Source organism: Numida meleagris, chromosome 1, assembly GCF_002078875.1.
Source record: "Numida meleagris isolate 19003 breed g44 Domestic line chromosome 1, NumMel1.0, whole genome shotgun sequence".
NCBI classification, from domain to species: Eukaryota; Metazoa; Chordata; class Aves; order Galliformes; family Numididae; genus Numida; species Numida meleagris.
Genome location: NC_034409.1, coordinates 14,933,710 through 14,960,886, shown reverse-complemented (window position 1 = coordinate 14,960,886; position 27,177 = coordinate 14,933,710). Strand labels below are relative to the sequence as shown.

Below are 27,177 nucleotides of genomic sequence, written 5' to 3'. Positions count from 1 at the left end.
AAATTCATATCACTTTAAGTAAAAAATGTTATATTTCAGACTTCATAATGTTATTCCTACTACAGTTTTGCTTTCAGCTGTCTTAGAATGTATTCTGCAGATTTTCCTCTTTCAACTTATGACCCAGAACAGTGTAGGAAGGGAAGTTAAATAGCTATAAGAATATCTAAAATACATAACCAGTATTCATTAAGTAGTTATTTTAATGGACAAATATTAAACAAATTTGAAAGCAAAGAACAGCTTTTCTAGCAAAATAAATACAGCTGCAACGTAATCTTTTCTTAATCTTTCATATGAGAATGCTTTCATTTACACTTAGATGACATTTTCTAATATGCTCTCACTGTTAAACTGCTCACACCGAATAAAAGAATCTTGCTGCAGGCACATATATTGCTATCTAACTAATAAAGCTCATAAGTGACAAGATGTGAAGAACAGAAAATGAAAACAATTAACTGGAAAGCTGTCAGGGAAAGTTCAAACTCCACACTGTGCACAACAGCTATGAATTCTGAGAAAATGCAGCAGACACCCCAGTCCTTATTCTCTGGAGTAACCAATGCATTAGCCTTCTGACCTCAGTAAAGAATATGGTTCAAAAATATATATATAATAGAAGGATCTTTCAAATTAGACCACAGTTAGTTAGTTGCAGCTAATTGTTATTCAGAAAACATTAGATGTCAGGACGGACTGAAATCTTCATATTCAAGTGTTTTTTCCGCACCTAAAACAGTCACTTAAGACACTAATTACTAGTGCTGTCACTGTAATCTGCAGATTTACCATTAGAAAGCAGTTAGGAGAGTGCACAGCTCAATTTTAAAACAATCAGAAGAAAGCATGTGTGAAAAGGCATTTTAGAGTCACATTAACAGCCAGCAAGGTATTTTCAGTATGAACATGTACGCATTATAAAGAGTTCATTGAGAAGTCCAGGAATTAAGTCAACAGGCTTAGGGACAGGAGAGTTAAAAAGATATGAAGGAGAATCCCTATGACAATTTGGAAACAAAGGAAGATCTACCCACTGTAAGTGAAGATCAGGTTCAAGACCATCTAAAGAACCTGAAGGTGCACAAGTCCATGGGACCCGACGAGATCCATCCATGGGTTCTGAGGGAACTGGTGGATGAAATTGCCAAGCCACCATCCATCATATTTGAAAGGTCATGGCAATCTAGTGAAGTTCCCACTGACTGGAAAAGGGGAAACATAACCCCCATATTCAATCAGGGAAAAAAAGAAGATCCAGGATACTATGGGCCGGTCAATCTCACCTCTGTGCGTAGCAAGATCACGGAGCAGATCCTCCTGAAGGCACATGGAAAAAAAAAGATGATGTGATTGGTGGTAACCAACATGGCTTCACCAAAGGAGAGTCATGCCTGACAAACTTGGTAGCCTTTTATGATGGAGTTAAAGCATCAGCAGATAAAGGAAGAGCAACTGATGTCATCTATCCACACTTGTGCAGGATGGTAGTGTCAAACACTTTGCACAACACCCTGGTTGTCAAACTGGAGAAAAATGGTTTTGATGGATGGACCACTCACTGGATAAGGAATTGGTTGGGTGTTGCACTCAGAGAGTTGTGGTAAATTGCTCAATGTTCAAGCGGAGACCGGTGATGAGTGGCATTCCTCGGGGATCAGTGTTGGGTCTGGTGTTGTTTAACATCTTTGTAGGCACAATGGACAATGGGATTGAGTGCACCCTCAGCAAGCTTGAAGATGACAACAAGCTGAATGGTTCAGTTGACATGCCAGAGGGAAGGGACGTCATCCAGAGGAACCTGGACAGGCTTGAGATGTGGGCCTATGCCAACCTCATGAAGTTCAATGAAGGCCAAAGTGCAAGGTCCTGCACCTCAGTCAGGGCAATCCCAGGCACAAATACAGGTTGGGTGGAGAATGGTTTGAAAACAGCGCTGAGGAGAAGGACTTGGGACTGTCAGTTGATGAAAGACTCAATGCGAGCCAGCAATGTGCACTTGCAGCCCAGAAGGCCAACTGTACCCTGGGTTGCATCAAGAGAAGTGTGACCCGCAGGTCGGGGAAGGAGATTCTGCCCCTCTACTCTACTCTGCTCTTGTAAGACTCCACCTGGAGTACTGCATCCAGTTCTGGGGCTCACAGCACAAGAAGGACATGGAGCTGTTGGAGCAAGTCCAGAGGAGGGCCACAAAGATGATCAGAGGGCTGGAGCACCTCCCCTACAAGGACAGGCTGAGAGAGTTGGGACTCTTTAGCATGGAGAAGAGAAGGCTCCGGGGGAACCTTATAGTGGCTTTCCAGTACCTGAAGGGGGCCTACAGGAAAACTGGGGAGGGACTTTTTATAAGGGCAGGTAGCAACAGAACAAGGGTAGATGGCTTTAAACTGGAAGAGGGTAGATTTAGACTAGATATTAGGAAGAAAATCTTTACTGTGAGGGTGGTGAGACACAGGCACAGGCTGCCCAGAGAGGTTGTGGATGCCCCCTCGCTGGAGGTATTCAAGGCCAGGCTGGATGGGGCTTTGAGCAACCTGCTCTAGTTGGGGGTGTCCCTGTCTGTAGCATGGGGGTTGGAACTAGATATCTCAAGTGTCCCTTCCAATACAAATCATTCTATGATTCTATGAAAATTAGAAGTATATTTCAAAAAAAATTAGATTAATGTAGCAAAACAAGAAGACTAAAGGTGGAATCCAAGTTTTTCTTCATAAAAAGCATTTGGGAATAAATACCAAGGAGACAGAATAATAAGTGAGACTTTTGTGCAAGATCAGATGAGTACCAACACACCGTGTAACAATTAGGACTTCCACCACAGCTCAGATGGTGTCTAGCAGACAGGAGGGAAGGTGCATCACATAAACAACAGATGAGCAGCAAAAGCTGAAGACAGGATATTGAATGAGATGCACTGTTTCTCCTAACGTAATTAAAAAGCTCTAAGGTACCAGAGATGTAAGTGTCTGCCATTTCAGAAGCATCAACAAATAACTAGCAGCAGCAGCAAAAACACTGGGAAGTACTGGGAAGAATTACTGACATTTTTGTCATTGTTGCTGTATTGATTATCTTAAGAAAGGACTCATAAAAAACAAAAAAAAACAACACACCATACAACTCACAATTGTCAGCCTTTTGTGCTTCGGAATAAAGAGGGCCGCTCATTAACTAGAAACCCACCCAGGAATTGGTGTGTATGTGCATCATTTTGTCATTCTGTCCCTCCTTCCATCAGCTCACACCAATCCCTTGCACCAACACAACCAATCCCACCGGTAAACTAGGGATACGGCTAGTTCACCATAAGACCCAGAGCCTGCATTGGCCCACAGGCAGAATCATGAACAATAACAGAGATTGGCCTGAACTACTGTGGGACCCCAGACCACCCTGTTCAAAACTGAAATTGGGCTGTGAAGCACAAAAAACAAATAACGAAGATATTCCTGGTCTGTTTCACTGCTCTCACAGTACAGTAGTGAAGCCATTAATCATTAACAAAAATAGTCACCGCTCATTAAAGAAAATTGTATTGTTAAAGGTTCCAAATAAATAAGCAGAAGTAGAAATTATTAAAACGTTTCCTTTCATGATAATGGTCACAGGGAATGAGGCATTCTATGCTAACATATAAAGCCGCACTGAGATACTTAAAAAAAACCCCACTCGTAACTATTACCTTGGTTAACATCTCTATCTCCTATCTTAAAGTGAAATGGTAAGAGCAAATTTTCTTCACAACGTTAAACTTTAATACAAGCAACTTTCAAGTTCACTTCATTAAGGAGCTGCCCATGGCAGTTTGTGCTCCCTGTAAGGGCTCCAAGCAGCCACAGCTAATGGCTCCACAGAGGATCTGGGGAGGGCACCTGATGAAGAGTGAGTTCATGGAAAAGAGAATCAGGAATAAAATATTAATAGACAGCTGAAGGGATATTTTTATGCTATGAGAAAGCTGGAATAGGAACTTAAGGTGCAACTTTTGGCTAGGTTTTAATTAAACAGGTAATCTGAAAAACTTGTTACATTTTAGACACTGGACATACAATTCAAACTGAGTGCCTGGAAGCACTATTGATCCCAGAAGCACATCAGATGATACAGACTTTCATCACATATTTTCTTTCTGTTGTATTCCCACAAACGATCCTGTAAGGTTTATACTTTGCTACTCACAAAAAAAAAAAAAAAAAAAGGCATTCCTGCCAAGGGAAAAGTTTGGAACATTGCTGACATCTGAGCAATAACATTCAGGTGGGTGAGGGCAGGAAGCTCAGCACGCTGAAAGAAGCAGGAGTTCCACAATAATCCTATATTCTCGACTGCCAGCCTCAAGGAGGATTATTAAAGTAGTTTGGGAGGGAGAAGAATGTCTCAGTAACAAAGGACACATTTTAACTGCAAAGGATATTTATTATTTATTCTAAAAGACCACCAGCTTTCATAACCACATGCATGAGCTGGATTGTTCTACAGACAGCTCTGCAACATATTGTAAAGTCATTACCAATCCTAAGGATTCACCAAAACAAAAATAGAGCCTTTTTGTAGTCTCATAGAGTCCTTTTCTGTCATTACAGTTAACACTCCAGTTTTCAGTAATGACAGTCAGCCTGAGGGGACATTAGAGTGCCTCATTACACAAGCTAATGGGAAATATTTGGGGAAGCAGCATATTTGTACACCGTTCTAGTACACTAACCACTTGCCTAGCAGATAAAATTGAAACAGCTCTTACTTGAGTCAGGGGAAAGCTCAAGTCCCTCAATACGTAGGCTTTCCACCCACCACACGTACCTAATAAAGGCATTCACAGTAGTTTAAAATTGGTTCCTGAAAGCTACATCAGGGATGACGGGCAGCAGATCTCCCATTCCAGTCTCTTCCCATCACCAGACGAGCACAAGCTCTGTTCTTTGCAGCAGCATGAGTGCACTTGGCTGCAGCACAGCTCTGAAACGCATCAGGGCACTGGGACAAACCACTAGCATTAACCCACCTTATTTTGGGAGAACATAAATCACAGTATCCTCCAGATTTAAGCGCAGCTCCTCTCTATACGGGGCCTAATGTCAGAAGACTTTACCAAAGGCTGGAACTTCATTCAAATGCAGACTCATCAAAGCAGAAAGGACTAGTTCACCTCAGAGAATCTGTACCACTGAACAACTAACATCGAGAGTTGTTGCAAATCCATATGTTCCTTGCCCAAACCAGAGCAACTATTAATGTTAGTGTTAAAAACCTGTGTTACTATACAGCATCCAGCTGTGAAGGAGTCCACGCCCTGATATTGCTTCAATTTTGTGGAACCACCTTATCTTAATGAGCTAGGATAACTCCTCCTGTTGTTCACTTGAAGATTTTTCAGCATTGCGTGTATCACTAAGGATCGAGAACACAGAACATGGAGATTCACTAAGAAAAACTCCCCCAAAATTGTGTGCTGCTAGAAACAACCACAACTTTCATTTGTAGGTGCAAAACTAACAGCAGTAGAATTAGTCCTTGTGAATTACATCACATATAAAAACTCTCCTTTGATCAAAAGTTACAGATGAAAACCCAAACCATTAAAAAAATAAATAAGAAAAAACGGTGACGCAATTCTTACATAAGAGAAGCGTTAAGATCTTCTGACACCTCCAGGGCAAGGAGAGCATAAGGAAAACCATCAATTACAGCAGAAAGACATAAATATACCACAAGCCGAGTCATCATGAAGGAATTACTCATTACGGGACTTCTTTTCCTACACTGGGATTCTGCAAGCCAGGGAATCTTTTTAACCCGGAACTTGGGTGGTTACAAAACAAAGGGAAAAGTGAGCCAAGAAACCTGCAGTAAGACAGACAGGAACCTACCATTTACAGGCTAGATTGTCAAAGTTCAGAAAAATAAAAACCTGGTTTCTTTTGTTGCTTTCTTAGCTGATTAAAATACTACTAACCTTTTAATAAAACTTCTATTATTATTATGAGCAAAACCATGAACTAATACATAAAAATTTGCAGGAATCTTTGATTTATAACACAGAGTAAATTAAAATCATTATTCACAGCCAGAAAACCTCTAGTTCATTCCACCAAATAACATCCGTACATAGAGGGGAATACAAGGGATGCCACAATCTGTAGACACCAAAAGATTAAGTAGGAGAGCTAAGAGGGGGAAATATTTCTCCAGTAAGTTTTTCAGAACAGGAAGAAGGGAAAGAATTTTACACAAAGGCAAACAGAATTGAGAAAGTTGTTAAGGTCAGATAAAAATAACTGTATTGAAGCGTTGGAACCACTTCAATTATGGGATCCCCATTCAACTTCAGCTTCAACATCAGCATTACAGAACAGTTCTTTCTGGGTCACAGTTACACGACTATCAATCAGTATTTAGTACCTTGCAACATCCAACATTGAAATGGATTTTCTTTTTTTTCCTGACTTGAATCAGGTAGGACAGAGAAGTTATTAACAGCACTTTTAGGAAAGCCAAAATGGAAGAAAAAATTTCTGAAAATATACGTGTGCACATGCGCAGGGGAGGGAGCATCACTGAATTTCAATATTGAAATTGCTACGGTTCTCTGTACCTGACTGGTATCAGAAATTGTGATGAATCGCATTTTTGAACCACTACAAGAAAACAAGATTAACTACCAGACTGAAAAGCAATGAAGAAGTTCCAAAAGCACTGAAGTAGAAAGCTCTAATTAGTTTTGTTTCCGAATTAATTTTAATCAAACACTATTTGCAAAGATTCTGGGAACTTACAAGCTGTGGAAAATCTTTCATTACAAAACAGTGAAGCAGCATAGGTTTGTGTAAAATGCAAAATGTAAAATGCAGTGCGGCCCTTTTTTTTTTTTAAATCATATTACTGAGATTCTCACTTCAAGACAGTAAGAGCATCTTATCTTTCTTCCACTCGAAAATTATAAATACAGCCAAGTAGTTTTCCTTATGATGGCCTGAATCAACATGTAAGACAAGCCCTACTTCATTATAAACTGAGAGTAGAGCTTTCAGTTTCAATAAACAGTGATTGATATCAGCAGTGCTTTGCTTTCCCATTAGCAGCTGCAGAGCGGGCACAGCACACCTGCTCACTCACACCTAGCAAAACAAGCAGGCCAACACGGCCACATCCCAGGGAAGAGACCAGGAGCCGCTTCCCCTTCCCACAAGGCACTGGGCACAGACACACATCCTGGTTCCAATAACCCCTTCCCAGCTGCACTCATCACCTGGTGGCTGACGTGGCCTCGCACTAAGGCTGGGATCAGTACAAGCAGTAAGGGAGCGGCCACCCGGCTCGTCCTGCTGGCGCAGCTCAGCAAACAGCAGCTTCCAGCAGGGGATGTTGTCATACTGTGACCCTGAAAGATGTGGCAGCGCCAATCTGCATAACCATTCAGTTACGTTAGAAAGTCAACATTACAAACAGTGCAGTCACTGCATGAATAGAAAAAAAGAAAAAGAAAAAACCTACACACCTGTGGCCCCTCAACAACTGCAGGTAAACGCTTCAAGGAATAGCCAAGATGTTCTGCGCAGAGAAATTTTATTTTCAGAAGATAAGGGTTACGATTTGAAAGTTGCATAGAAAATGAATGCTCCTTTCCAGCTTTGCACTTCTGTTTATAAACCATTCTTTCCATCCTAGTTCTACAGCAGTGGATCTTTCCCCAGCTGATGGTAGCTCTAAGAGAGGTGAGAAAGGATCTTTACTTTAAAAGTGTGCCTTGAACTTACACCTGAAAGCTCTACGTCTTCATCTACGGAATAACTTGGTTTCAGCTGTGTCTCTTTCTGTAAGTGCAGTCATGAAAACAGGTGAGCCAGTTAACTTCTCTGTAAACTGCTTGGGGTTTCACTGAAAGTCCAGCAACTGACTGAAACTCCCACGTGCAGCTCTGGATGAAGAGAAGGCTGCATCTTCTTATTTACTGCTTGTCTTTAATTTCAAAAATGAATCTAAAAAGCTCATTGCAAACTTAATATTTTAGAGAAAGACTACAGAGTATCACTGAATGTGTTTGGACACTGTTCTGGAAAGCCATTGATAAAAACACTGTCTAGTTTACATTCCCAGTAATTTTATGCTTGCAGCATGCAAATACATTGCAACCATCAGTGCAGAAAACTGTATCTTGACACAAATTACTGCATTTAGTTGTCCACTTATGCAGGGATCATTTCTAGGACAACTGGTACCAGTTACAGGGTTTTACAACTATTGCTCTAAAATCAAGCAACAGCCTAAAACCTGACTTAAAAAAAAAGTTTTCAATTACATTATTATAATGTAACTAGCATTCATGAATGTAAGTATTACTACAATTAAAATACACAAGTCACAGCGATTGCTGAGATTCTTTCCATAGTAGGTATTTCATACACAATGTCACATCTACATGCTTCATTTTAAATAAGTGATCAACATAGAGAAAACACATTTTTGACCATGCAGAAAAATAAATGGTGTCTACATGTACAGCACTGGAGGTTGGGGGGGGGGGGGAAATCAGTGCATAATTTGCTCAAGATATGTAGGCTGTTCCAAAAGTAATGCCTCCTATTTTATTTCCATGGAAACTACAACAGATACAAAGAGCACAATAACACTATTTGATAGAGCCAATTCTCAGCTACAAAACACTTTTTTTCAGCATAGTCACCACCAATAGCTATACATTTTCACCAATAACGAACAAGAGCCTACATGACACGCTCATGAAAATCTATACCAGCAGAGTGACCAACTGTTTCACAGCTGCTATGATGACGCCACTGCTAGGAAAATGCTGCCCATGCAGTCTCATCAGCCTGAACAGATGGAAGTCAGACGGCACAAAATCTGGACTATATGGTGGTTGTGCTTGGACAGTCCAGCCAAGATTGGTGAGCTACATGACCTTCAAACTGGTATGGGGCCTGGATTTATTGTGTTGCAAGAGAAAGATTGTCTTCTTCTCTGTCCTGACTCTGGAAGTTTGAGCCTTCAGCTTAATTAGCACCGTGATGTCACAGAGTTGAGTTTGTCTGATTTCCAGGAAATCCAGAAGGATCACCCTTTTCTTATCCCAAAAGGCAGTGCACATCACTTTACACGCATCTAGAACTTTTTCTTTGATGGGGATTTCACATATCGCCACTCCATGGACTGGGGTTTTGACTCCAGCTTGTAGCAGTGTCACATCTCATTAGCGGTAATGATGTAATCCAGGAAACTATCACCTTCAGCCTTGTTTTGGTTCAGTAGGTCCTGACAAACTCGCACACAGTGTTCTTTCTGTTCCTGTGTGAGCACTCATGGGACTCACCTAGCACAAACCTTGCAATATTTCAACACTATCACTATCATTTCCAAAACACTGAAGCTGATATTCCCTGATTGTAATCTGATGATTTGTGCAAATGAGCTAATTGAGACACTCCTCATTTCATGGTGCAATAGCTGTGTGCAGCCACTGAGAATATGGCTTGTCTCTAACACCGCTGTAGCCACTGCTGAAACGCACCACCCACCACCTCACTGTGCTCACACCCACTGTTTGGTCAACACAAGCACTCAACAGCCACCACTGATTGTCAGTGATTCCCCCACATGGAGGAATTAAATGACAATCGTTCACTTCGTATGAACTTCCACATCAGAAACCATTCTGTCAGACCACCCCCTCTGCTGCCATCCGTTGAACAGCAACAAAATGTAATGGAACATTGGTGGGAAGCTTCAACCTCTACTGCCATACCACCACCATCCACCTCTGATATCATGGGCCAACATAATAAAATAGCAGGGATTACTTTCAGACCAGCTCTCATACCTTCCAAGGCATGTGTGTTTTACATGCTAAGGAGAGCAAGGGTGTTCCTAGTACATGGCAGTTAAGTCAACACCTTAAGTCCATAGTCCAAGCACTACACAACCCTATGCTTGTGAGAAGCAGCACATCAAATATCAAGCTTTCATGCAAGTCTTCCCCAGGGCCTGGAGCTTCCCTCTTCCATTTCCATGAGAGCTGCTGGGTGGACGTGATATGTAACAGTGACAGGAGATCAACGCGATGAGATGGAGAGAACCCAATAAGGACCTCTCAAGTAAAGCAGTTAAGTCCTAGAAAGGGTTATGACTGTTACACAGACCTTGCACTGGTCTGTCCTTATTAGAGAGAAATCTTCACCAAACAGTACTGAACTTCACGCCATGCGGGTTTATTCCTAGAAAGAACCTGAGATAGACTAGATCAGCAGTCACAGCTGCAGGGCAAGGCCATGACTCATGGCATAACACTCAAGCTGTCAAGGAACACGAGGGTACTTTAGCCTATTTTGGTACGTATTTACTTCCCTCAGTCGCTTGTGCTGCCAACAGGGAGATGTTACCAGTGAAGAATGAGGCTGCTGCATCCATGGAAGACAAACAGTGGCTGTCAAGGGCTAAAGAAAAAAGGAACAGATCAACTACTCCATTACTAACACCTAATGGACAAAAGCTGAGGAGTCTCAAAACTAATCAGGAGCAGGTGGCTGCTGCACATGGGAGGAAATCACTGCTGCATTTTCTGTCAGAAGTGGATGGCCAAAGAGTTTGCTAAAAGCAAGGCTGTGAGGCTCAAGGCCTTGAGGGAGCAACTGGAGGCGGGCAGAAATCCCAGGAAAACCTCTGTGGCTTTCAGCTTCTGACAACTTGCAGTCTCTTAGACACTTCTAATGTAATCCTGCAGATGTAATCCAGCTAACAGGACTTCTTTATTTAAAATGTTGCTTTGTAGAGATCCTTAATAATAGTATTCAGAGGACAAGTATGAGAGAACTCAGATCACTGCAGGGTCAGAGCACAGGGCTCCCCTGAATGCCCTTCCCCAGCCCTGTCTGTGCTCCAGGCACAGTGGTAGCAGAGCACTGAGACAGAGCTGGAAGTCAGCCCGCAGCCACAGCTGGGAGGGCATTCTGACATTCTCATTCACTTTTGTTAATTGGTACAAAGTAGAGATGGATACCCAAAGCACTCTCCTGTCACTCAGAGCACCATACTGATTCTCTCCTCTGGAAGTCTTCTCTTACTGGACATCTACAGCATAGAACTGAAAAAAAAAAAACCAGCAATCTGAAGAAGAACTAAGAGCTGGCAGTCAAAGTGGCATATTTGAGAGTCCCATTCCAGTTAACACAGAGGTAGGAAATACCCTTGTTAAGGCAACCACTACATGATGTTATGATGTGGAATACCAATAACCGAAAATCACAAAACCATGACACCTGCTTATCCTGTGAATGATACTGCATCAGCTGCACTAAATCACCAAGGCGACTAAACAGACAACAAAATGTGCCGCTGTTTAAATGTGCCATCTTTCAGCCTCTGAGTGCCTCATCTTTCTGTACTGAGGCACAGCCACTACGGGGAGCCTCTCTTTAAGTGAGAAGACTACTGCCCCAAACCAGCACCAAGAAAAACAATTCAGACCTCTCTGACAAACAAGCTTCACAAGCTCTGCACTTGGAGCAATACTTCACCTTCGCAGAGAATATTTGTAAAGAAATGTTTGTTCTTGAGGATAACTGATGGTCCTAACACACAAGTGAAGAGGGAGCTCTGAGTCCTCACTACTGTCTTTCCAATGAAACTGTGTAGTAACAACTGTCTCCCATCTTATTTTTCCCCCATAATCTGGTCACATTCCATCTAATCTTTTAATTACACTCTTCATAAAGCAAGATCTAGTTGAAATATCAATTATTACAAAACCTAGCAACACAGAATTGAATTTTCACTCAGAAGTGGAACAAAAATACTTTTATTTACATTTTTAAAATGTCTGTTTTTCCCAAATCAAAACAGTCTGGACTGCTAACGGTACTGCAAAAGGGCAGCATCAGGAGGCAGAATTAATTATCCACCGGAGAAGAACTCATTAAACCGAGCACTTTAGGTAACTATGAGTAGGACAGAAACCAGACATGAGAGCTTCTAATAAAGCACAAAGAACTGGCAGTGAAGCACCAAACAGCTCACAGGTGACTGCATTTCTGAGTTCCTTATTACCCACTCTTACCTTCCCACTTCATATAACTTATATTTCCACACAGTAAGAAACTAATGAAATAAGAATGCCAAAGTATTTTCCCTATTAAAAAGTTTTACAACCCAGTGTCAAGGCAACAGGTCTAAATGTAGACAAGGTTTGGAGCAGGGAAAGCAGAATCCCTTTCTCTAATGCTTCTGACCTACCACAATAACGTGAAAGCTTCCCAGGGTCTATGCTTCCAATGCAGAGCACAAGCTTTCAGCACTGCAAATGCCCATTGCTCCTCACCTTCAGGTGCCACATGACCCACATTCCCAACACTGTCAAGCTCACATCCTCATTCACCTGCTCTGAGATTACTTTGCTCTACCTTCCTAAAGGACTTTTTAATTGCTGAAATGTAAAGACCTTTCAAGTACCATTTCAGTTTGCCAGAGCATGAAACTCAAACTTAGCTATAAATTACCTAAAGCACTCAGCAGCAAAGTCCTTTAATTAATCTTGTGCCAACTGCTTGTAAGGAATAGAAAAGGCTCATGGGAGTACTTGAAGAATAACAGCAATCAGCAGTACAGGTGTCAGTTCTGGAAGTTAAGTCTATATTATTCTGCTGAGATTTATCTTTAATGTATTTACAGAGCTGGGTTGATTTTAGCCACCCTATTTTTCTGGGCAATGACAAGCATATGATAATTTGTAAGTAGGTATCTATCAACACTTTGCTGGTGTTTCCAGTCAGGTAGAATTACTTACTGTTACAAATCAATCTGGGAATAGTGTAACAACAATTCATTGTAATGGCAACAAATAATCTCCGGCATTTCAGCAGGGCTCCAGCATCAGGCAGCAGCGAGCACAGGGCTCTGACTGGTGCCACCAGGGCACTGCCTGCCAAGCACACGGGATGGAGGGGAACGGAGAGAGAACACAGACTGTAGAGGAAGCCTGAGGAACTCAAACAAATAAAAAAATAAAAAAAATCAGGCTATGGCATGCATTCACAGAAACAGTCATATTGAAAAGACTACAACTGATGTAATTAATTTTTATTTTTAAATAATGTGTTACTCATGAGTCCCAGAACACTTTTCTAAGATGTAAACAAACATTAGGCACACCTTACAGAACAGCAAATGGAGGCAGCAAGTGCCACAGTCACTTAAAAGTCAAGTCACCAGGAAGTGATGAATCAAGAAGTTAGGCCAGTCTTATGTTTGCCTTAGCAAAACCCAGCACATCTGGCACTGGGGGTTTCACTGGGGGTGCACGTCAGGCCTTCCAACACTGTAACAGGCACTTTCTTACTGCTGGATTTTATGTCAGCCTGTCTTCTGAATGGCAAAGTGAAATAACTGTCTGCATGTATTTAAGTTATTTTAACACAAGGCTCATTGTAATTCAACCTTGAGACTACAAAACTGTATGACATGGCACAACAGCTTCACACTATTTCACACTGTGGGAAAATGAATTCAAGGCCATGTCTCTTTCCTTTATATCAGTACGAAATAATGTTTCTTCAGGATTTATTGCTACTACAGCAGAGACTGGCTGTGCAAGCTCCAACTGCTAAGGCAGGCAACTCAACTTGCTGTTTGTACTGGCAAAATTTTCCATGACTTAGAAAACTAACGGCTACAATCCCTAACAGAACAAGTTTCCAGAGTACAGAACACACAGAGCAATTGTGAAAATGAAATGCAGCAGAACAAACATCTCAGTTTACCGTTGCTTCAGGGATCTATGTATTTTTGGGACTGATAATGCATGACAAATAGAAATCCAAACCAGAGCAATGGTGGAGCAAACACTTCTCAGTCCATTACTGCTTTAGGGACACACGTATTTTAGTGATGATAATATATGATAAATAGAAATCTAAACCAAGGAGAGACATATATTGCTTCTGAATGACTCAGCTACATCGGGAGCAGATTTACACAGGACTGAGAAGTATGCACACAGGCATTTTTCTGTTTAGCTACAACTAACTGAATCATTTAGGTTCAGAAAGAAACAGCATTTCTGCAAGAAAAATGTCATAGAAGACCAATGTAAACATTTCCAAAGTATTACGTGCTTTATTTTCAAATACCAGCTCAGAAGTCTTCAAAACTTCTCTAGCAGATCTTCCTGAAGCCGTATTTTCCGCTGCACCCCAGTACAATATCCATATCTATCATACATACCTGCTCTCCTATGAGTCTATGACTACCTCATAAATACATCTCCTGTAAACTACTAATTAGTAGAGTACTTTATCAAGATCATGAGGCAAAGAAATAATTGTTGCCATAATGTCAGTGGAATCACACTGGCTGAAAGCTGGTGAAGGAACGCTGAATCAGGCCTCCTGAAGTTCTCTTACTGCCACAGCACAGATGAAAACTGGTTACTCTCTGAAGGTGTTAGACCATACAAGCCCACATGATCTAAGCTGAGAAACATGCATCCCTACTTGATAAAAAGAAGAAAGAATTGAGCCAAGAAACATATACTATCACTTGAGAAAAAATTAAAGAAGCAGAAAGAACTGCTCCATGCCCCAACGCAGCTTTTCACATCTTCTCCTGTCCTCCAGAGCACAGTTGTGGAATCCATTCCCAGAACAATCATCCTGAAAATCCATTCAGTTGGTTTATGGTATCCTTTGGCATAGCTTCCTTCCATTACACTTTTTTCCCCAGCACAGAAATTAACTTCTAATTAAAACATCTACCAATGTAATTGCATTGCATTACTTGACACCTCCATACACAGACTTCTTCAGACATTTGGATTTCTGCTTCCCAGCACGACTGCCCAGGACACCTGGATCACAGATTCCTTCTCATCACCACTGGCCAGGAAGCCCAGGAGCAGCGGACGGATTACTGGAGTACAGTTATTGCTACTTCAGCACTCATGCTTCCAGTTCTCCCCTCTTTGGGTCAGCAAAGCAGGTGTAGCTTCCCTACATCCTAGCTCAAAAGAAGCCCCCTCAGGTAAAACTTGGCAACAAAGGAAACACTGCAGCTAAACAGACTTAAATCAAAGAGTGGAATAGTTTGACTGTAAAGTGGTCCATAAGAAGTCCTCATCACACCGAGCACTTACAGCTTCACTTCACATAACCTGAGAAGAGGAAGAAAAGTAGCATTTATACAATAAAGTCCTTAAGAAGTTTCACCATTATAGGGTGAATTACTCAGAATTGACTTCTGAATAGACTAAATAAATGTTCTAAATAGGTGGCTCAGATCTTCCTAAAGATCAATTTATGTTACAGAAGAGAAAGCTCTGCTGGTCTTGAGCTACCAGGAAAAGTCTTTTCTGCACCGCTGTGTATGTAAGCTCAGAGCACCATTTCCCTCTGTGCAAGGGAGCACTCCACATCAAAGTGGATAATGATTAATCACCCAGATAGTACTTGGGTGACAGGCAAAGCAATTAACTTTGAGTCAGGGAGAGGCCCTGCAGTGATACAACGGACAGGTTTCGACTCCAGGGAATGAAGATTCAGAAACAGGTGAGGACAGGCAGAATCAAAGCCAAAGCACAACCCACATCTTTCCTTACTTCAGAATTCACCAACAGCAAACACAAGCAAAACAACAACAGAGCTTGACCTAAAAATTATTCCTTACAGCTAGAATTTTTTGCAGAAGTACACAAGCTGTTGAACACTCTAACATTCTGTTTACCTTCCCAAATAAAGCTGCAGGCTTAGGGCAGGAGGGGAGAGAAGCCCTGAACCTGCAGAACATTAGGATGCACAGAGGTAATCACAAAGAGCTCACAGGTGTAGGCAACCCTCCCCAAGAGTCAGACTTAAGATAAATAGCACCTTTCCAGATAAGCTTTCAAATAAACCAGTAAAGCACATTCCAACTTACTAGAAGAGAGGAACTAAAGAGAAGTTTGCATTATTTGTGTAATAATAATAATGCAAGAGCTCCCGTCCCCAGATTTCTGCTACACAGACCAATAATTATTCCCAGGAACATTCTAGTCAATCATTACAATAGAAAGAATCTACTTTCTGTGCCTGGCTTTTCCTCCTACCTAAGAACAACACACAGCACAGAACCAGATCCCAGAATTTGGCTCAAAATATTCCTAGAGTAACTGAAACTCTGGACTAAAACATCTTGAATGCCTACATACAATATTTTGTCTCTTCCACCCTGGTTTGAGATCTTGAAGTTGTTGTTCAGACATCTGTGGTTTTCCATCCATCCCGATCCACTGTGAACTGGACTGGTGAGGTCAGCAGCACCTATGATTAATGCAGCAGCAGGATCCATGAGGCAAAAGTCTTAGCTGGTGAACTCAGAAGTGAATAAAACCGGTCTTACCTTTTCCCCTCAGGCAGAATCCCCATTCCTGCGCTGACATAGCTACTACTAACCTCAACAGTCCAGTAATTGTAGACCTGTAAACAAACAGGAGAGGTCACTTACACGCAAATATTTGCTGCAGCACACATAGCTCTGGTCTCAGCCAGCACTTCCCTTGTGCTCACAGTGGCCTAGCTCATCTGCTGCCACACCATCTTGCCTGGATGTTATTCTCTGCCCAGGATCCATCATGGATCTGACCAACAACCATCAAAAATTAACTGATCAAATCAAAAGAACAAGTAGTTCATGGTGAGTTCCCTCAATTTTATCTCCTTAGCCTCACAGATTAAACAAAACTTCCTAAAAAGGCAGCTATAAACAGAAAATTAAGTTAAAAATAACAATTAAACAAAGTTATTTCTAATTGGATTAGGATTTATGAATGTAGCACATTGACCTGAAACTTAGTAATAAAAAAAAAAAATCACAGGAAACAGTGTTTCTTTCCCACTATAATTCATATGGCACGCAGGAAGACTCCAAAAGCATACTAGCTCTGACCGGAGGCATCTACCTTCAGGATTCTGGACCAGCTAAGGACCTGATCTCTCTTCACCAGCTATACAAGACAAGATTCTCTCCTTCATCCCACCGTGGGTGGGAGGGAATCAGGGGGAAGAGTGAGCCTTGGTGCAGCCTATTCCTTTGGCCAGTTTGGGTCAGCTGTCCTGTTGCCATCTGCTCCCAGCTCCTGGTGCACCCCCAGCTCCTCACTGGCAGGGCAGCATGAGAAGCCGAAACACCCTTGGCTCTGTGCAGCACTGCTCAACAACTGAAACACTGGTGTGCTATCAATATTACTCTCACTCTAAATCCAAAACAGCACACCGTACCAGCTACTAGGAAGAAAATTAACTCTGTCCCAGCCGAACACCAGGATACGTGGCTATGCACAAAGACATCCCTAACACTGCCTTCCAGCTGCTGGAAGACAACCATCCTTTCCCAAAGTGATTAAGTCTGCAGGCTCATTACAACCACAATTACTGGCTTTGCCTTCCTGAAAGCTCACAGGAGAAACAGTGGGGAAAATCATGCACATGAGGCTCCTGACAAAAGGAGAGGAGATTTTGGGAACAGAAGGGCTCTAACTCCTTGTTTCTGTCCAAGATAGAAAAAGTTAAGTCTGTGGAAATTCCCACTTCTGGGAAAAGGCCAGGAAACTCTTGCCGTAGAGCCACAACTAATGGTATAGGTTTCTAACATTATTTTTGTCTAGACTACAAAAGTATGGGCCATTGCCAGGCAAATCTATTTTTGGATATACCTTTCTGCTTACACAGCAGGTCTGCCACTATTTCTGGCATTCTCTTTGTGTCTATCATCTGGAGATGGACCATCAATTTGTTACGTACACAGCTGCACGTGCCCGGCTGGCTGCTTACACTACAGAGCCCTTCAGCGCTTCTGGTTGGTACGAGACCTGTGTAAACCAGGGTCTCCCAGGGAAGCCTCACCTCCCCTTTGGGGCTGCTCAGCCTCACAGGGGCCCCCGTCAGTCCCTCCCCATGCTAGAAACACCAGGCACCACAGGGCTGCCAGGCCCTGACTTGCTGCTCAGAGCAGGTAGAACACGGTTGCTGTGTGAAATGCTCACTAGTGACAGCAAGCTCCAAGGCAGAGGCAGCGCTTCTGAGGAAGAGATGCTGAGGAGCCAATGCCTGATGGAAGGACACCAGGAGTTAAAAGCAAGCCCCAGCACAGACACAGGTTTTTAACATCCTTGCTGTTTAAATGAAAGTAGCTAAATAAGAGACCCACAGAGGCAGAGTATACATTTACTAAATGCCAAGGCGCCAAGCAGATCGTGGCCCATGCAGAGCCAAGCCAGAGGCACGGGGGCTTTGGAGAAGAGAGTGTGCATCTCACCCACACCAGTGGATGTGTCTGGCAAAGGAAGAAGGCACTGAGCCTCTGAGCTAGGAAACACTGCTTCAGGTACTGGGTATACAAGCGTTCAAAATGAGAAACCACCAAGGAAAACCTCACTCTCAAAACAGACACACACTCAGACTAAATTCTTGAAAAAAGCACATATCTAAAGCCTCCAGCACAACACAGGAAGGTCAGAAATGGAATGAAAAGGAAAGTAGGTTTTTTAAAGCTTCATTTCTTCTACAAATACCATTAAAAAAAATTCTAGAATAGTTTACATTCTATTAGATCAGAAGACCTACAGAAGATACGGTTGTGAAATGACTGGAACCCTCACCCAGAACTGTGTTGCACAAGATCTCTACAACATATGTATTATTGTTTGTCTTGTTCTTCGGTCACAGGCATAGTCAACAGAGAAAGAACTCTCTCCTCGATTCCAGCAGTCAGTGGCTTTAGGCTTTCAGCAGCTATAAAGAGTGTCCCACCAGATCCAGCCTCTTCGGAAGCTTCAAATCAACCGTGCTGTAGCTGGGACACAAGACTCAGTTCTGCACCACAGAAGACCATAAAGCAAAAAAAAAAAAAAAACATTCATGAGGCCCATAACAATTGCACAGTAACAGTGTGCAACACAGTCATAGTGGTCTGGGTTGAGTTCAGCCATCTTAGGCAGAAATAACTGATTTTCAGAACCTTCATAGGCACAAACGCTTGCCAGGCTTTGATGGAATAATCCCTAAGATTTCCAAAACACTACATTTTAAAAGAAATTAACATATCTAGAAATCCAACTTATTCTATTAAAAAGAAACAAACTCCACTAAAGAGCATACAACTACCGATAATGAGATAAGAAAAAAGATAATTAAAAAAAAATCTCTGTTTCAGCATCTACTTTCAGTATTTCTTTTTTCATTGCTTCTCAGGAAGCAACTGAGAAATCACACAGTAGTACGCTCAGAATAAAAATGAAGTGCATATTCTGACAGCTCACTGAAGACAGCGGCCAACATTTCAAGTCTGCTGCCCAGACTGTCCTCAGATGTCCTCTGTCATACCTCTCCTGATGGGGCTGTTATGAACTTCAGCCAGCAAGTCACTGAAAGGCAAGAGCTGCAGCTGAATGACTTTCTGTCTCAACATCATCACGCTCGGCAGTGGGTGCCACTGATCTCTTGCTCCTGGAGCAAACCAGGCATTTTGAGAAGAAGCCCATCTGTAGGATCCACATGGATGATCGCAACAGGTAGGGAAACATTTGTGTTGAATGCTGCAAGCTTCCTCCAAGCTGTTTTTTTTTTTGTGAAGAGTAAGAGAATCATACAAGTTCCAATTTATGCAACATAGTAACTGGGTGCATTGTACTGTCTCAACATGAAAAAATATTGAAAATACAACATGAAATACGCCTTGATAAAACCTCAGCAGTATAATCAACTGTAGGGAAAGATACTTTAAAGGATTCCCACGTTCAGTTTCAAGGTTTATGAAGTACAGGACTTTCTTCTAGGTTAGATCAACACAACAACACAAAGCCCACCCAGAAAAGGGAAAACAGAAAACAAAAAAAAAAATCAACAAAAAAAACTCATGCAGTCACAGAAGAAACACCCTTACGACTTTAAACAACTTCTAGAAGAATCAGAAGCCAAAAAATTCTCTTAGCTATAACTCAGTGTGCGTAACACATTATTGTGACCAGATCCCCAAATATTTGCCAAAGGTAGCGATGTGCTGACCTCTGGGTCCTACACCAACAACACCACAGCATCAGACAAAGCAATAATGGAGCAGCGCTCACTGACACGATAGCGAGCTGCACATAGGACTGTGCAAAGACTCCAATGCCCATAAAATAAGAGGACTTCAGAAAACAATTTTTCTCCTTAACATATCCCTGGTATCCTGCAAGATCACAGATACAGTCCCAAACTGAAGTTTCCTTCCAGGAATGAAGCAGATGCTCCTGCTCAAGAGCCAACAGATCAAGCGTTAATGAGGCACAGAGCCAACTCCAGAGCACACACAGTAATTCAGGCAGCTGTAGATGCTGGAACCTCAGAGGAGCAGCTCTGGTCAGTGGCCATATGGAGCCCATTCCAGCAACGTGGCTGTTTGTCTGCCCATTCCCTTCCATCCCCAAGGCAAGCTACTACTTACAAACCACTGAAATCTGCGTTAAAACAGACTATGAATCATGGATCGAAAATTATAGGCATCGGCTAAAGTAACACAATGTATTTGGGGGATGAGGGTTACTTTCCCCTCCAAAGCGTACTAAGGCATAAGCACCTTTAAAACTGTGGTTGGTGCCCACTCAAAAACAGACTGGAGGCTGCAGGCTTCCCACGGCAGGGTGGAGGGGAAGAAGTGGAGATTGATCTGTAATTTTCCAAGAGAAAATGCACATCATCTGAGAAGAAGTTCTGTAGCATACTTAAAAAGTTAGAAATAATAATAATAGAAAAAACGCACACCCTCATCTTGATCACAGTGGTTATTTTTGCAATAATTTCACAGCACATGTGGTAGTCCAGGTGATAAGGCGGCCCTTTTTTGACCACTGTGAAGATAACACGGAGCTGGTACTACACGATGCGAGCATTTGGGTTATATTTGGTTATTTTTATTTGCTGCTGGCCCAGAAAGTCAGCAGGAACCAGTCCCAACGGGGGAGCCCTGCACCATATGCCAGCCATTTTCGCTCCTGCATTCAGCCTTATTACCTCTACTCAGAAAGTGACCTACATATGCAATAACAAGATGCTGCCAGGAACACTGCATATGCCACATTCAAATACAGCATGTGGAAAAGAAAGCCAAGCATTCTGAGTGGAAAGCAAGCATTGAGCATTAGGCTCACATTGCCAGGTACCAGCAGTGACAGAGGTCAGAGAGAAGACACGGCACCTGCCCAGGCTGGCCCCACTGCACTGCAGAGCTGGGAGCAGACCACGTGCCCCTCCAGCAGCAACTCTGCTAAGGGCTTGGGTAGTGTGCATGAAGAAACAACCACTGATTTAAAAAAAAAAACCCTCTTACTCAATGAGGAGCTGATCATTAATTGCATACCATCTATTCTGCATGCTGAACAAGGCAGGGAAATCTAATCATGCAACTAATGATGTACATGATAGCAACCAAACTCTGGGTAGCTTCAGCAGCTCTCCTTCCACAGACAGCACCTAAGTTTTTCTGAAGGCTTCACATTAACTTAACATTACCAGACACAGAAGTATGCTCCATATCGATGCATTTCTTCCTAGCTAGGCTCATACAAAGAGCTACTGAGCACACATGATCCAGTTTTCTAAGCATTTGAATGTCACCCTCATTTTTTTGAGGAACATCCATCCAAATGTTACATTCCTGACAGTAGGGTCAGCCAAATTCCTAAAGAGTCATGGGCATCAGAGCTGCTCAGGAGAGGGAGTACAGGAAGGAACAATGGCTGCAGCCTCGTCCTTAATCTGTTTTGCCTGAAGTTTTCTGAAGAGCTTCAGCCCGGGATGGATGTTCACTCACTGTATCCCTTCAACCCTGCATTTAAAAATTCAGCCCTGAAAAGAGCTCAGTGTGTTAGCCTGCTCATCATGCTGACAGTGGTTTTCATTTCTTGCATTCCATGTACTCTGTATATGCAGTGGGGGATGCGGGAGGGGGACACGTCACTTCCCAATCATAAAAATCTGCTCAACACTGGCAACACACGAGGACTTCGGTTTGTCCTTGAGAAAAGGTCTACTTTCCAGAAACATCTCCTTCTGTAATCACTGGAGAGAAATGGAGAATTCTATCTCTGAGCAGCTCTATGGAAAATGCTGTGAAACAGAGAAGACAGGCAAGTAAGAGACGTTCCTCATTTCAGCATACATCCCGTGGTTTTCATCCTGAAAGTTTAACCGCAGCCCTTTCTAAATCACAGTCACAAGAAAAAAGCCCATCTTCTCCCACGGACACAATTAGCACAGATCCACACTGACTGAAGCCACACAGGCAACCACCATCTGTTTTTACAGCACCATAGCACTGTCTGCAACACAGTCACTCATTTACTAAATACAAGCAAATGCACAGCGACGGAACATCATTCATGCTGCGCAATCAATAGAGCACTACAAGAAAGATTTCAAAAAGGAATAAAATTACACGCAACTAAGAAGTTGTTACTGGTTTGCACGTAGGAAAGCATTTCCCAAGACTACAGCACTCTACCTGTGCATTTCAGCAGCTAGCACCATGACTGAGGTGATACTGCACTGAAGAGTCTCTTTACTCCTGGGCTAGGAAGGCTGCACTCACTGCTGGCAGCCAAAGGGCTCAGAGAAGAGAGAAAAAACTGATTAGAAGTTCCTTCGATTTCTAATTCCATCATGAAATCATCCAGGCTCCCTCTGGTGGAGGGCTCAATGCGGCATTTAGTGACAGACTGCTGGACAAGAACAGTTTTCAACCCCAATTTTTTCTTTTGCAAAATAAACCTCATTAGGATTGGACTCTTGCAGTGCTTCTGTGATGGCAATCTAAGGCAATGTTTGGTTTCTGGCCAGAACCTGTTTCACACATAAAGAAGAGCAACCTCTGATAAAAAAGGAAAATAGCTACTTTTATTATACTTTTTATTTTAAACATTAATCTCTTCGTGCTCAAAAATGCTCATGGTGCTTTGCAGTCCTTCCTTCTGCTTCCCAGGGCACAGCAGAAAGACCACCTCTCTCTCTGAGGTGGGAAGAGGACAGCAGCCACTCCCCAGATCACACTGAGATCTGTGGCTCCACAGAAGAGCAGCCCCTCAGCTCCCAGTTCCCATTTTGATACTCTGTACATTAACCACCAAGTCTCACATCCCCCAGACAATGCCAGCGTTAATCATTCGCAGCACTATAAGATGACATCGAGAGGCCAGTGCATTTCCCTGGGACACATACACAAAGTCACGCCAGCCTTCCCATTTTCTCTCTATTTCCCCCACCCCAAAAGACGGTACTGCAGCCAGCTACGTCCAACAAACCACACGAGAAGCTTCATAAATGCAGAAGGGGGTCACATTTCACATTTTTAATAAGTACCAGTAAATATACGTGCTACATAATGCCATCAAAATACCCGTTCTGCCCTTTTATATCAAAAACAGTTTTGTCTCCTGAAAATAACAACAAAGCTTATCAACATTTTGCACTCTGAAGTTTGATTTAAAAAGGCACGAGGCATTAGCATTTCAAGAAATAAAAGCTCAACCCCAACTTGGGGTAGGAAGACTGCCAGCTGCAGGAGATGCGCCTGCTGCACAGGGAAGTCAGCACGAGACCTTTCAGAGATAGAGCCAATTTTATTTCCAACTGCCTTCACTATGACTCACTTTTTTCTTTAATAAGACTCCGAATTGCATCCCAGCAAGCATGTGTATAGCATGCCAGAGAACTGAAAAATATATTCAATGGTTAAGAGACAGAATGTAGTTTTACAGAGAAAACAAGTCTGATTCTTCGCTTGTCCTCATGCTTTTAGATACTAAGGGTTGTGAGATCACAGAAAAGGAGTTACTTCTCTCTTTCTCTAAGACAGCGTTCCACATAACCTCACAGTGCCTACTGTGGATTACGAATACTACTCAAACTACAAACTAGCAGAGTCTGACAGGGTAGCAGCCAAAACACAGCCCAAGTCCTGGGGACACTTAGGATTTACATGGCACAGAAAAGAGCCTTAAGGTAGGAGGAAACACTCCTCACCACTTCACCTTTTCCGGGACAAGTAAGAGAAAGTTTTACCAGGAATATCTGCTCACAAGCTATGCAACGCAGACAGGTAGGCAGCCCCAGAGCACGTCCCGTTCTGCCAGATGCCATCAATAAAACCCAAAGCTTTCCAGAGCAAACATCTCCGCCTCAGGATTACAGCCTGGCTCTGTCCCCACAGCATTCCTTTAGCTCCCAATGGAGCCAGAACCGTGCGGGGAATCAGAAGAGAGCGGTTTACGCTTCAGAAAGGCAGGCATCATCTGCTCACTCCCGACACTCCAGCCGCACCAGGTGAAGGCTTACGAGGTGAACTGTGAGCAGAGACCCCACAGGGGTCCACGTGCCGGAGGGGAGGGGGACAGCAGCCTCCCCGCAACACCCAGACGGCTGTCCGCCCCACAGCCAGCAGAAGGAAGAGGACAGCCCCGAGCACCCCCCCTTCCCTTCCCTTCCCAAACGGGGAAATAAAAACGTTTCGGGGCACAAAGAGCCACGTTTCGGGTTCTGCCGCCTCATTACATAAACGGGGCGCGGGCACAGCGGCTCGGACCCGGCTCCCGGGGACCCGGAGGACGCAGGGACGGAGGGGCCCGGCCGGCACTCACCGATGCCCAGTCCCACCACCACGCGGCCCCCCAGCAGCGTCTCCTTGTCGCGGGCGGCCGCCAACACGCCGGCCCCGGCCGTGAAGAGGCCGCTGGCCAGCAGGATGCAGGGCCGGCGGCCGCACAGCCCGTTGAGGACGCCGCCGGCCAGGGCGGAGAGCGCGGCGGCGCCCACCGTGCCGGAGACCAGCAGCTCCTGCCACAGCGCGTCCAGGTTCAGCTCCCGCTTGAGGAGCAGCAAGGCTCCCGACACCACGCCGGTGTCGTAGCCGAAGAGGAAGCCCCCGAGGGCGGAGAACACCGACACCACGTAGACGAAGCCGGGCGTCTCGTCCCGCTGGAACTGCCGCCGCGCCGCCCGCTCCAGCTCCGCGCCCGACGCCGCGCTGTTGAGGCTGGAGCACGACTCGGCGGCGATCAGGCTGCGCTCGCCCGCCGCCGCCGCGCCCGAGCCGGCGGCCCCCTCCGCCTGCCGCCGCCGCTTCTCGCCCATCAGGTTGCTCAGGCTCCGCAGCGTGTACTCCACATTGTCGCCGGCCTTGCGGGACATGGGACGGCCGCGGCGGGGCCCGCCCCGCCCGGGGGGAGGGCGGCTGCCGGGCTGCGGGGCGGCTCCGGCCGCGGCGGCTGCTGGCGCTCGCCCTGCCCGCCCCTCTCGGGCCGCGCTCAGCCGGGCCGCATAGCGCCCGCCGTCACCGCCGGCCGGACTTGAGGGGAAGTTGCCGCCGCTCCCAGCGCCCGGGCGGAGCCGGAGGCGGGGGCGGGCGGGGACAGCCGCCAGCGCGGCCCGGCGGGCGCCAAGGGCCGCCCCTCAGCGCTCCGCGCGTGCGCCGAGAGCCGCGTCTGCGCAGCGGCTCAGCCGTGTGGCGGCAGCGCGCTGGGGCGACGGGCGGCCCCGGGATGGGAGCGGGTGGGGGCGTGCGGGACGCGGTGGTTCCAGTCCCTCGCCTGGCTCGGCGGCCCGCCCGCTGACAGAGCCCGGAGTAACGGGTGTCCCGCGTAAAGATCGCGGTTAAATGAATGACTCCATCATTCGAATAAAGGCAAAACCTAAAGTTTATCTTCGTTGTTTTCTAAAGCTCCGGGCGGCAGAAGCAAATAGAAAAGCAGAGCAGTTACACAGAGAGGAAGGAGCGGGGAGGGGGAAACGAGCCCGGGGCTCGTGCTTGCCCTTGTGCTCAGTGACGGCGGAGCACAGCGTCCTGATCTTTCCGTTTCAAAGCGTTTTGACTTGGGATTCTCGTGAAGAGCTCGAAGAGGAAGGCTCTGCTCCGACAGTGTAGCGGGGTGACGCGTTCCCCCCGCGGTTCGGTGGGAGAAGCGCGCCTCCTGGCGGCGGGTGCCCGAAATACAAGCGGGTTTCTGTCGGAGGCCGCGGGCTGTGTCGGGCGGGCGGGGGGCGGCGGGAAAGGTCCTGTCAGGGTGAGACGGACTGCGGCGTTAGCACAGCCTTCCTGCCCACTTCACTGCCGCCTGCCGGGGTGCTCCTCGTGAGCCCAGCCAATAGATGGAAAGTGATGGCAATTCGTTGGGTCACAGCTGTTCTCAGCCCACACCCTGCGCGTAGCGCTAGCCACAGGGATTAAAACATTAGCAGGGGAGCAGAGTCCAAAGGCTGCACAGAGCCTTTTGCCTCTGTGTCAGAGCAGCAAAACGCTGGTGTGCTGTGCTCAGGTAATGCCGACTAGAATGGGTTGTGGTAAAGCTGTGTAGTGATTGCAGTGACAGCTGTGGTGCTGGATGATTAAATATAGCTCAGCTTCCATGTCTGAGAAGCCTCAACCAGGTAAAAATTGAACATGTTAACACCCAGTTGTTTTTAATTGAGATTTGGATAATATGGTGTAATTGGTACGGGGCACTCCTTATTGCTTTCAGCCGTAGGACCCAGCCCAGCACTCCAACAGGATCCAGGTAAATGGTTCACAGTGTATCCTTGGGAATGACACTGTGCTGCAGAAAGCTGTCCCCTCAGGCCCAAGGCTCTCCAGGAGCAGGCTGGCTCACGTCTCCGAAAGGCCATCAGCAGAGATGCACAATGTTCCAGAAGCCTCCCGACTCGCCCAGCTAGCGCAGCGCTCACTGCGTTCATATGGGGGCCCCAGTAAAAAATGTGGGACACAGCGCATTAAACAGAACATAGTCACAGTAAATCCCCAGCCAGCGAGGAATACAGAATATTGTCACAGCAGCTGGCTGTCACAAAAACAACCTGTCTTTTTAACAGCCACCTCAGAAGCTGGAGACGTTCTGTGTGCTCTAGTTAATACAGACTCAGGAGAGCTAACAAAAAGCTTTTTTTCTATGGCTGGCCCAACACAATCAAAAATAGATGTATTTCTTCTCAGATCCTGCTGTCAGGATTATCTCTTAAAAGCATTCCCTGAAGATGCACAACAAAGAGAAGTTCAGATGCAGGATATACTACACCAAAGACCGACTGCATGAGAAAGAGAGAGGATTTGTTTGGCTTTTGTATAGATCTTCATCACTGTGATCATCTCTCCGTAGTACCTGGATTTCATGATAACAGC

The 27,177-nt window shown here is 44.6% G+C and overlaps 1 protein-coding gene across 2 annotated transcripts in view; it reads right to left on the bottom strand.

Annotated features, from left to right (window-relative positions):
* Positions 1-25,229, bottom strand: part of SLC2A13 (solute carrier family 2 member 13) — a 146,643-nt gene extending 121,414 nt beyond the window's left edge. Inside the window, exon 1 of one of the 2 annotated variants that reach the window (XM_021384623.1) lies at positions 24,644-25,229. In XM_021384623.1, the coding sequence (XP_021240298.1) occupies positions 24,644-25,193 (550 nt within the window). In that variant the 5' untranslated portion in view covers positions 25,194-25,229. The remainder of the gene's footprint in view (positions 1-24,643) is intronic. The other variant, XM_021384622.1, reaches the window with a different exon arrangement.